The 12781-nt window shown below is 38.8% G+C and overlaps 1 protein-coding gene across 1 annotated transcript in view; it reads right to left on the reverse strand.

Moving 5' to 3' along the window:
- RPRD1B (regulation of nuclear pre-mRNA domain containing 1B) overlaps positions 1–12781 on the reverse strand; it is a 53979-nt gene that overhangs the window by 40596 nt on the left and 602 nt on the right. The window contains exon 2 of the mRNA XM_012662813.1: positions 7627–7756. Within this exon, the coding sequence (XP_012518267.1) occupies positions 7627–7756 (130 nt within the window). The remainder of the gene's footprint in view (positions 1–7626; positions 7757–12781) is intronic.

The raw sequence follows: 12781 nt of genomic DNA on the forward strand, positions 1-12781 counted from the left end.
AGATGGTGCGAATAGGGCAAAAAGCCAATGGCTGATTTTTATAGGGAATTATCAAAAATCGATCATATCAATGTGACAGCTGGCTTTTTAAGAAAACATTAATCGAAATGTACTGTCAGACATTCTGCTGGAAATTAAAGTGGGCCAAAACTCACAAGGATAGAAAAAAATGATTTAAAAACCCATAAATGTTTAAAATGGGAAATAAATCACTACGACTCATCAATGCTAACACACCAACACCTCTACATGTATAAATTCAATCATACACACATATATGCCAAGATTGATCTCAACTTCAGCCATTTTATAATTATTCTAATTCTGGGCTAAGTGTGTATTCCATGTTCATACACGCTGAACTGATAATCTTAGAACACACTGATGATGCAGTCCTTTGCAATTTGTATCTGAAAGAAGTTAGATAATTTTTTACCACCATACTAACTCTTGAAACAGATTATGAGATGACTATAACTAGCACTCAGTGTGAACCAGCTGCCTACCATAAAATATCAGACAGCAAGTAGAAGAGTGGGGAAAGACTTTCTGAAAGGAAAATGAATTCACTCCCCACTCACTGTGTTACTGTGAACTGCTCTGTCTTATGAGGCTGTTTGAATGGCAACAATCTTACACTGAATGACTTTAAACAAGAAAGGACACCTTGACATCTTGTATCTGTACTTAAGTCAAATATCTATAATAGGAACTTCAAGAAGAAACCACACCAAATTCAACTGAAATGGGAATTCTATATACCCCCACCTTGATAGCACTTTTGTAAGCACTGAAGGTAATGTGCACTTTCAGCCTAGCCTGTCAGATTGCATTACTTATGAATTATCAGTGGCAAATTTCACTGAATTGGGGCCAAAGGACTAAATCAGGGTACATACAAATTAATTCTTTTTTTGTTAAACTTTTTTATTTTTCAAGTCAGAGGTGAGGGTTAGGAAAAAAGGGAAAAACGTTTCTACTGCTAAGTTTATGAAGCTTAAAAATATGACCTAATTATTTGATATTTGTGATAAAACACTTTTACTATACTTTCAAAACATCCAGAAGTGAGTTACTTCTCCCCTCTTCATCTGCTATCAACCTGGTCCAAGCCAGCATCATCTGTTGCCTGGATTACTACCACAGCCACATCACTGGTCTCCCTGCTTCCCCCTTTGTCCTCCTATAATCTATTCTGGAGTTTTCAAAATATAATTCTAGCTGTTGTGTTAAGACAGATCATGTCACTCCTTTGTTCAAAACTGCCAAGGTTTCTTCCCACTCTCCCTCAGAATAAAAGTAAAGGTCCTTAGAAGCCTTCAACGCCTTTCTCAATCCAGCCCATTATTTCTCTGGTCTTATCTTCTACCTACTCTCTCAATCCTTCCCTGCTGCCACAATAGCTACCTGGCCCTGCCTCAGAACCTTAGCACTTAAAAGTTTGCTTTGCCTGAAACCCCATTTCCCCAGATGGCCCCATTCTCATTCCCTCTCCTCCTCCAGGTCTACGTGTAGTCACACATCACCTTTTCAGTGAGTCCTTCCCTGATCTCCACCATGGAAATTACATCCCCTGCCTCTACTTAATTGGTCTCCATACAATTTCTCTTCTGATATGGTTTTCTTGTTTATACTCTTTCCGTTTCAATGTAATTTCCATAAGGGCAGGGATTTATCTTCCCCCCCATTGCCATACCTCCTAACACAAGCATAATAAATATTTGTCAAATCATCTTTTTTGCCAGGTATAGTGGCTCACGCCTGTAATCCTAGCACTTTGGGAGCCTGAGGCGGGAGGATCGCTTGAGGTCAGGAGTTCAAGACCAGCCTGAGCAAGAGCGATAACCCATCTCTACAAAAAAATAGAAAAATTAGCCAGATGGGGTTGCGTGCCTGTAGACCCAGCTACTTAGGAGGTTGAGGTAGGAGGCTGCTTGAGCCAGGAGTCTGAGGGTACAGTGAGCTATTATGATGACAACACTGTACCCTAGCCCAGACAACAAAGTAAGACCCTGTCTCAAAAAAAAAAAGACAATCTTTTTTTTGAAAAAGTTTATATAGGCTTCAGTAGGCCCTATAGTTACCTAACTTTCAACAATCACCTTACTGCACCCAGGTCATTCATACCAGAAATCGATTAATCACTCATGAGCTCAACCAATGAAGGTTTATGGAATACTGTGCTTCGAATACAAAGAATATTAAGGCCTAGGTCCTGTCCTCTAGGGCTTGACTCAGTGGCTCCTCAGACTTCTTTAGCCTCATCTCCTTTCCATACCCTACCTGGAACCTCATATTTCAACAACACTCAACACATGTATTTTCTGTTCAGAAGTTGTTCCCTCCTGTGCATGTGCCTTTGCTCACGCTGTTACCTCTCCTTTGAACGGAACCACCAAAATGGAACAAGGCAAAGAGAAAGGAGAAGTTGTAAGTAATTCAGGTAGCCAAAGTACAGAATGTGTGGAAATAGCAGAAGAATCTGGAAGGACAGAGTGGTATTAGATTATAGAGGGCCCCAAATGCCATATTAAGCATGCGCCCCACAGGCAGTGAGAAGTCCCTGATGTGATCAAATGTATGGCTTAGAAAAATAAAGCCATTATAACTAATATAACCAAATTGCAACTAATCAGAACATAATTACTCGTACTTTTAACATAAAATCTGCTCTCTGCAGATTCTCTGCCTCACTTAAAAGAAAGATAAACCAATCATGAGAATAAATTCTTATCAAGGATTTAATTAAAGTCAGGGATGGGGGGCCCTACAACACCCACCTACTATCTGCCATTCTTGGGATATCTGGGACTCAAGACTAAGACTGGTTTTGAGTACAGTTTCAGTCACATTACTATACAGTGGAAACTAACACTCAAACCTGTTATAACCACAAAACATTTTCAAAAGGCTTTCACCATTAAAGGCTAAAGCCAAAAGGGGGCTCTAATTTAATTAGTGAATACAATTAACCAGGATAGGTTATTTCCTTGAGCTCTATAGTAAATTAAGGTTCTGCTAGATAAGCTTCCAAGTTATAAACGAAATATTCAAGAAATCTTTCTACTATAAGATTTTGAAGTAAGTAGCTCCAATGAACTGGAAGTCACTTCAGCACCTGGAATCAGATATAACTAAAGCAACAAAGCAGTTTTATAATAGAAGGAGCTACCTTTTCAGGTTGCACTAACTCCATTCGGAACTGAGAAATCTTTCCATAAAAAAGACTAAAAACTCTTTGCCACCTATTTATGAATAAAGTGGAAGATGATAAATAATTACATACACAATTTAATATTATGTTGAACACAGTATGTATTTTAATTCTAATCATAAATTCAATTACTGTCCACTTTTCAATACAGATGGCAAAATTGACCTTGAAAGTGAAAAATGTATATTATACACACACGCACAAATAGAATTGCTGCTTGAGGTACTGGCTGGATACCTGAGGCCTTGTCAAGCCAGCCTTGGGGGCCTCTTCTTCCTCTGTAGTCCTATGGCACTTTCTTGGTACAACCACAGTAATTTGTGTCTTTCTATCTCATCCCATGCACAGCAGGACTATGATAGGCCTACTAAGGGCAGGAATTCTTGTCACTTCCAACAGCAACTCATGTAAAGCTGGAGCAGAAACATTCCTTTGCAATTGTTCAGAAAACAGTTCACAGAAAGCTAGAGACTGCTACCCTTAGAAAGGCCTACTGACAAGGTTGGCCCTTAGCTGGTATCTGGGGACTTGGGATTTCAGAGTGTCCCCTCCATTTCCTAACGAGTAAGGGTGATTTACGGTGCCTAAACTGTTGTGTGAACAGTTCTTAATGAACACCTGCTTTCTTTCTGGAAGCCTGGAATTTTGGCAAAGGGTGCTTATGTGACCAAGGTGTGGACCCTGTGGCCTCAAGGTCATGTGTGATGCCCCAGATCCCAAAGCATGGCCCCTCAACCGAATCCAAACTTCACAGAACAAATCCCTTTACTAAAAGGATTTGTTCTGTAAAATTTGGAATCAGTCAAAAGGCCACAAGCATGGATCCAGAAAGCCACATGTGGCCCCAAGGCCGCAAGTTCCCAGGGGCGGCAGCAATGAGTTTCTAATGAGCTTTCCTAGTAGATTCACACATGTTGTCACAATTCATTGCTGGAAGAATTAAGTATGTCTGTGTGATTCCACTGGGAGAGGACTCTTGGAAGTTTATGCCCAGAGTCCTCCAGTCTTCGCCGCATGTACCCTTACCGTCTGCTGATTTTGTTTGGTATTCTTTGGATGCAATAAATCGCCACTGCATGACTACATGATGAGTCCTGTGAATCCTCCTACGGAGTCACCAAACCTGGGAGTATGCCTGGGGACCCACACACAACAATAGACAAATATCACCTGTATGGTGTTAACTCCCAAATGTATGTCTCCCGAAATTCTCTGCTGAGCTTCAGTCTATTTTATCCATCTACCCATCTGGCATCACCCCTGGAAGATCTCCTAGTCATCTCAAACTTAACCTGGCCAAAATAAAACTCTTGATTTCCTCCACCAAATCTTTTCTCCAATCTTCAGTTTAGTAAATGGCACCATCGGCCATCCACTTAACATCAAAAACCCAGAAATCATCTTTGATCTCTTTTCCCTTACTATTAATATCAACTCCCACTCAACTCTGATAAATTCTATCAGTTTTATGTGGGGGGGGGGAGGGAATCCATCCCAAAGTAAGCATTCAATAAATAGAAGCCATTATTATCTTCTCGCTGCTTCTAAGTCCTAGCTGATGTCACCTCTAGCCTGCTCTACAGGTGACACCCTCCAAACTCATGCCCCCAGCCCCCCTTGGCCTTTACACTCCCCACACCAAGCCATTTTTAAAGAGGGATCTTTAAAAAAAAATGCGTATCGTTTCCCTGCTTAAAACTCTTTATTGACATCCCGTCAGAATAAAATCCTAGCTCTCTCCCAAGGCTTGTAGGGTGTATGTGACTGGTGCCTGTCTACTTCTCTGATCTCATCTAGATGCCACTTTTCCTTTTGTTCACTATATTCTAACCATGCTGCCCTTCATTCTGTTTCTTTTAGCATACCAAGATTATTTCTACCTTAAGTTCTTCTTAATTGCTGTTCCAACTTTGCATAATTATCTCAAATGTCATTTCCCTAGAGAGGCCTTCCTTAACCACACTGCCTCGAAGAGATCCCACTCTAGAACTTCATTCCATTTTATTATATCCATATTATCACTCTCTGAAAGTTCATTTAATTGACCTTGCTCGCCTTGGTCACTGCTGTTCCTCTAGTGTCTAGACCAGTACTGGCCACATAGAAGACACTCAAATATATGTTGAATGAAAAATGACATGCACAATGGTCTCTAACCTGAGAAGAAAAGAAGGCACTTATGTGGAAAACAAGTTCACAATCTGGTTAATTAAACTTCTATTCAAATCAAATCTACCTGATGAACTTGCAGCTTTCTCTGACTTGAGAGTTTTTTTGTTTGTTTGGTTTTAAGTGGGAGGAGAGGATTACCATAAAGATAACCTAATCAATTTAGTCACTATTAATGAGTCAACTACGTTTATCAACTGACCACAGAAAAAGCATACAGAGAGCATATATTAATTAGGATATCCTTACTATTGATAAGGTACATCAGGATTGAAGTAGAGTTGTTAGGCCTTCTGTTCTAATAATGTGATAGGGGAAAGAAGCTTGGAAACATGGGTATCCTGAATATGATACCCAAGCAGGACCTTAAAAGAACTACAAGAATGCAAACAGAAAGGAATTAGGGCTATTTTTTTTTTATTGAGAAGGATGAGATTTATTTTCCCCACACTGTACCACTGAATCTGCCTCGTCGCTTTCATAGTGGCTTGCAGATAGGTTTTAAGATGGTTTGGAGGCAGCTAAAGATTATTGATCAATTTTTAAATAAAAGTGTTTTGTTTACTATCCCTACAAGAAATTATTCCAGCCAATTCCCTAGACCAAATCTTTTCCCCAATGAGTTAACGTTAATTAATTCATTCAACAAATATTTACTGAATCCCTACTCTGTGCCAGAGCAGACCACAATGTTGCCCAACCCTGAAACACCATTTACACTGAGGCTATATAAGTGGTATTCCCTAAAGCTACATAACCCAGCAGCTCTGTGACAGACACTCTGCTATGTGCCTGGAATATAGTAAAGAACAAAAAGAAATAGTCCTTCCCCTCATGAAGCTTACAATCTAGTATATTCCAATGAATGAATGAATGAATGAATGAGTTAAGAATTCATCGTACTATGTACTTTTAAACACAGTGTCTTACGTTAGCCTCTTATCAACTCTGAAGAGATAGGTGGTGTCCTCCCTTTTTAGCCAATTAGGAAACTTGTGCTCAAAAAGTTACATAATACATCCAAGGTCACTGAGTGTCTGAGGCAGAGCTACAGCCAATATCTAAGAAACTGTGAAATAAATCTCAAAACAAGAAATTCTCTAATTTCTACTACTCTAGTAGTCTGTTCTAAGCTTATTCTCTGAGAACATAGTATTTTTTTCAAGTTTATAATGCATCCTGCTACTTCGGTGTCCATGCTCATCAAAAGAAAACCCAACTATGAAATTGACAAATAAATATATTTTTTCATCTCTAGAAAGCCAGATGTCATTTCTTTCTCTTGAATTTCTAATTTTATTCCTTCAAACTTTTCAAACCCTGCAAGGAATGTCGGACCTAATTTCTCATTTAAGGCCCTTCACTTACAATTTAGACCCTAGAACAATTTGTTCAACCCATTAGTCTCCTTTTCACTCTTCCCAATTTCCTTTTGCAAAGATCTATTTATTTTTATGTTTACTTATAAACATAATAATCTACTGAAATATAGTTTTTCTCTGCTTTTCCTGGGCATCTAATTTGTGCCTACAGAAAGCCTTTGTTTTTAAATGAAGAAAAATTACTTACAAAATTTTTAATCCAATGTATGCTTTCTATATTAGTGACATGTGTGCTCTAAGCTCCACTCCTCTCTGCCACAAAAAACAATTGCAGCAGACTTAACGTAATACAGAGCAAACACCTTACTTTCCATACTAATAATTACTATTTTTGCAGTTATAGTAATGACTAATACCTTTAGTAAACTGACACCTAGAAATCCAGAAGGAGGTAAAAAAGAAGGCAAAAGCCACTAATATCTTGCTATTGAGGTTATGTTACTAAAAGGTTCCCTTATCTTTTGAGGTTATGTTACTAGAAGGCTCCTTTATTTTTTGATTATAAGCTAATGAGACAACTTAATCAACTGAAGGAAAATACTATACTCAAGAAATAAATTATATAAATGAATGTATCTGGGGGAAAAGATGTACTTCAAGTACAAGGCTGAATCTCTTTATTTTACTTTTATGCTATCCTTCAGAAATAAAGGCTGAATCTCTTTAAAGTATCAAAATGTTTACATATCTCAAAACAGTTAAGGGCCCAAAAAACATAAAACCACAATTTGGCCTCCACAACTCTCTACAAAGTAGGAAGTGGTCAATTTACAAAGGCTATCAAAGAAAAAGAAAGGACAAAAGGGTGGCAAAGGTAATGCATTTAAAAACACAACACAACAAAACAAAAAGACAACATACCTGGCAACATGAGAAAAAGCATCCACAAGGACAGATTCAAATTCTCTAGTGAATTCAGGTCCTTTCCTTTTACTGTTTTGGATGACATCATTTGCTAAGTACAGAAAAGTAAGCTTTCTATTTGATTTGGCTGAAAAACAAAAAAGAGGAAAATTTAACTTACACCAAAGAAATTCTCAATTCACAATTCTTTTGCCCTAGGATACTGCTAAAGAACACTAAGACAAGCATTATCTACTTAAGGTCCAGTAGATATGTTTACAAAGACAGCTAAGAAACAGGTTTGGGAATACAATTTAAAAAAAGAAAAAAAAGAATGGGCCATCTTCATTTCTGTGTTATTTTAACCAGGGTAATTGACAGTAAAAATGAACATAATCTAAAGAAAATTTCCAAAGGATAAGCAGTCAATATTAATGTTAAAACCAAGGTTTTCCTGTATTTATTGCAAAGATGAGCATTTCTAACTCACTCTTAATTATCAAATATTCCAGAATGAAAGACTGAGTTAGGTCTGAATTTTAAAATAGTTTCTTGTAATTTATGCTCCTAAACTGAGAATTTCTCTTTGACACTCCAATAACCACAGTCAATGGTATCAATTCTACAATATAGAGGAATCTCTAGATGCACCAATGGATATTTACCTCAAATATAAATACACATTAACACTGTATTATTATTGAAAATTTACACATGTCTGAAATCTGGATATGCAAAATTATGGCTCCCACAAAAACCATATTTTTTTCTCTCTTATTTATACAAAATGTAGTAGTTGCTATTACTCTATATGGTATCATATATTAAACCATAAAAACCTCATGCAATATGTCTGAGTTACAGTTGCTTGGGGGAACATTACTGAATTTCCTGGCTTCTATGCACATAACTTCTCAACCATAAAGTTACATCACTACGATTTTGGGTCCCAGTTTTCTTTTAAAAGACATAAATAAAAACATAATTAGATATTTCAAAACACTAAATTTTCTCCAGTGCTTAAAGCACCTGAAAAACTCAAGCAAGTTAGATGTCAACCTTTACATACCTGAGTAACTAACTAGTCCTTGTTCTATTTGTCTCAGAAACCACTTTTTTGTTTCTTTTGAAATGTACAAAGCACATACAGGGTCTGACACAGCAGGCATAAGATCTGACATTTTAAAATGTAGCTACAGGAGAACAACCCAAGTTAAAAACAAGATGTTTAAAGCACATTACAGTTTAAGCTGATGTCTTAAAATGCTCACAAAATTAAATATAAGTATCTTGAATTGTCTTAATCTTCTGGCAATAACCTAGTTTAGATGCCCAACTGATGAGAATATTGGGAACCTGTGGCTATCTTTAACTGTTCTAACTATTACTCAAAAGCAGAACAAAAGTGTTAATAGCCACAATATCCTACTGTTGCTACAAAGGTATGATTATGGCAAAAGGCTTTAAAAAAAAAAAAAAAACCCTGCTCTGGGAAGTTGCAGTAAGTAAAACTACCACAACTATAATGCCACGAAAATTAAAGATATCTAAGAGGCCTCAGAGCCAAGGTTTTCACTATCTACAACATCAATTAATTTCCATCACCCTCAGACTTAACAACAGGCATTTATTTGGGATAAAATTGTATCCCTCCACATCCAGCGTCCTCAAAAGTTGACATAAGTACCATGTGTGTAAAGGTGATATAACAAAACCCTAGAGCACTTGAGAATACAGTCATATTACATACCGTACATACTCACCCCTCCACTCCAACCCTGGGTGACAACTCACTTGTTCAGATGTCTTTCCAATATGACAAAATAGATCCTTTCACTCCCTACCTGTGCCGATTCCCAAACAGTCAAACTAATTGTTAAGCAAAGTTTAAATAACTGGCTAATGAAAAATTTTCACTTATTTGGCAGGTTTTGATGTCTAGAGAAAGTCTTAAAGTAATTTTGAAAAAAAGGCCTATTTACCTACATTCAGGCCAAGATACAAAACATTACAAAATATTCAACCAAGAGCATTTTACCCCAAACTATTCCATAAAGAAGGGGAGAAGTTCTACTTATTACAGAAAACAAAGGGAAAAATTAAGAATTATTTCTAGAAAATGGAAAGATAACATATCAGGAGTACAATATTTAAGCAAGAAAAAGCAATTTTTGTAAATCTTGTTAATATTTTGAAGGCAACTCAGAGAAACTACAAGCATCTTAAATAGGGAAAAAGACTTTACCACAGAGAGAACCTAAGGGGCTAGTCAATTTGAACATTAGGACACAAAATTCTTTTCCACTCTAGTGTGTGGGTACTTCCAATTCATGAGGGAAGTTTAGATATTAGGAAGCTGTGTCTTGATGCTTGGGAGGGCAGCATCTCCTAGCTCTGCACTGTCCCACATAGTAGCCACTAACCACATGTGGTTATTGAACACTTGAATTGTGGCTAGTAAAACTTGGAAACTTTATTTTCAATTGTATCTATCTAAAATTTTAGTTCCTTAGTCACATACTTTAAGTGCTCATTAGCCACATACGGCATGTGGCTACTTTGTTGAACAGCACAGATAGAAAACAGCTATTATCACACAAAGTTGTATCAGACTGTACTGTTTAGATCCTTTACTCAACCATGAAAATGGTTTCAGAGACCATGATTTAACTCTTAACTATTTTGAAACTGTGTAACAAGCACCATGATAAATGTTACAGAAAAACAAGAAGGTCCAGTTTCTCTCTCAAAACACAATCTATTAATAATAAAAAAGAGGGCCGGGCGCGGTGGCTCACGCCTGTAATCCTAGCACTCTGGGAGGCCGAGGCGGGTGGATCGCTCAAGGTCAGGAGTTCGAGACCAGCCTGAGCAAGAGCGAGACCCTGTCTCTACTAAAAAATAGAAAGAAATTATTTAGACAACTAAAAATCTATATAGAAAAAATTAGCCGGGCATGGTGGCGCATGCCTGTAGTCCCAGCTACTCGGGAGGCTGAGGCAGTAGGATTGCTCGAGCCCAGGAGTTTGAGGTTGCTGTGAGCTAGGCTGACGCCACGGCACTCTACTCCAGGCAACAGAGTGAGACTCTGTCTCAAAAAAAAAAAAAATAATAATAATAATAATAAAAAAGATACAACTCATATGAATGAAGTAAATGCTGAGTTGGTGTGATGGGGTGGGAGGGAATTCTAAGAAATGAAAGCACTACAGCTTTGGTTGGAGTCAGATGACCACTTTCACTTACCAAGTGCACCGAGTACTTGAAAAAGCACAAGTTTTGGCAACAGATAGCCCTGGGCTCATGCCCCCAGCTGTATGCCCCTGAACAAGGCACTTAATCTCTCTGTACCTTTATCTTCTCATCTGTAAAATGGGGATAATAATGCTGGCCTACTTACAACATAAGGCTCTATCATGAGATTAGGGATTATAAAGCTTCATAAACAAATGCACTCTCTAAATTGTTATTTTTCAATAACTCAAATAGGGTGAGGTGAGGAATCAAGAAAGCTTCACAAAAGAAGTGACATACGAGATGGACTTTGTCTTCAAGGTCCCACCCAATAGGATTCTGTAGAGTGGCGATTCACATGTTTTTCACATCTCAGCAGATGTTACAAATAATATTTGAATGGCACAGTAGGGTACATGAAGGAGGCTCTAGGAGCCCCAGGCTCAACCCTCCAGTTGCCCAGAGGGCTGAGAAGATTCCTATCTCAGTACAGCACATGATATTTTCGAGTCCTTGCTAGAGGGCTAGAACATGGTCTCCTGAAAGAACCCTGGATTTTGGTGTCTGTCAGCCTGTAGTCTGAGTATCAAGTTCAAAGGCCTTGAAAATACCACCTAGCCACTTCAGTTTCCTCATCTGTAAAACGGGGTGACACCCCTCACTTCACAAAGAGTAGAGCACCCATGCAAATTCACTTTCTAAGCTGTAAGGGGCCTACCACATATAGGGGGTCCAAAACAGCTCTGAGCTTCATTTCTCCAGCCATCTGTTAGGAAACTTGTCAGGGCACCAGGTAGGCGTGCAGCTGCCCATCGTTCCCCACCAGACTGTAAGCCACTTAAAGGCAAAGGCCATGCCTTACATTGAGTAATCAACAGTCCCATCTCACTGTGATTTATGGAGTGCCTACACTGTGCCCAACATCACGAATGTTCATTTGGATTATACTGTTTATTCCTCACCACAACAAGTTATTTGAGCCTCACTTTTTCCTCATCTGCAAAGTTCCAACTTCACAGGGCTCTGAGAATTTTTTTTAAAATGACAATGTATATAAAGATATTGACACTGCTCCTAACATAATAAAGGCACAGTAAATATCAGTTATCATCATGTCCATTTTATAGATAAGGAAACTAAAGGACAGACAGGTTAAGTCGCTGGGGTCAGTAAGTGTCAAAGTCAGGCTTAAATTCCAGGCAGTTGGCAGAAGCACCATGCTATTAAGTGTCCAACCCAGTACCTGGCACATAATAGACCGAGCTCAATGAATGTCTGTCAGATCCTGAACAAGGCCTGAAATCAACAGCAGCTGCATGAGAGGCGCCTGAAAGGCAAGGTCTCGGTGGTGGGCCCCTTTAGCTCTCTAAGATGGGTTGTTCTGAACACTGAGTGCAAGAACATATACAAAGGTCTTAGTATAGTGACTGGTATGGAGTAAAGGCTTCGTTAAGGGTAGCTATCCTTGTCTCCGTTTTACAGATGGAAAAACAGGCTTAGGGAGATGAAGAAACTCGTGGAGCATCACTCAGCCAGTAAATCGCTGAGTGGGGACTCCCATCTAGGCAGTCTGACTTCAGAGCCCACTAGCTCTTACTCCAAATGCCCAGCACAGGGTCTGACACATAACAGGCTAGGTTATGTGTCCTGTTCACAGGAGCTGAATGCAACCGGGATAGTAACAGTCCCAAGTGTCAAGGGGAGCCTGTGGGGAAAATGGCTCAATGAACTGGAAATCTGGGCACCTGAGCCCCAGTCCGTGGAATCTCAGCCAAGTACCTTAAACCTTCCCAGGCCTGGGTTTTCTTCTTTGAGAAATGGGGATAACATTGTCTCCAATCTCAAAAGCACGATCAGAGGCCCAAGCCTGGAAAGCAAGGCTCAATTAAGAAGCTAGAGGGGCTTGGGGAGTGGGGTGGGCAAAAAGACAACCCGGGGA

Source organism: Propithecus coquereli, unplaced genomic scaffold, assembly GCF_000956105.1.
Source record: "Propithecus coquereli isolate 6110/MARCELLA unplaced genomic scaffold, Pcoq_1.0 Scaffold780, whole genome shotgun sequence".
Taxonomy (NCBI): Eukaryota; Metazoa; Chordata; class Mammalia; order Primates; family Indriidae; genus Propithecus; species Propithecus coquereli.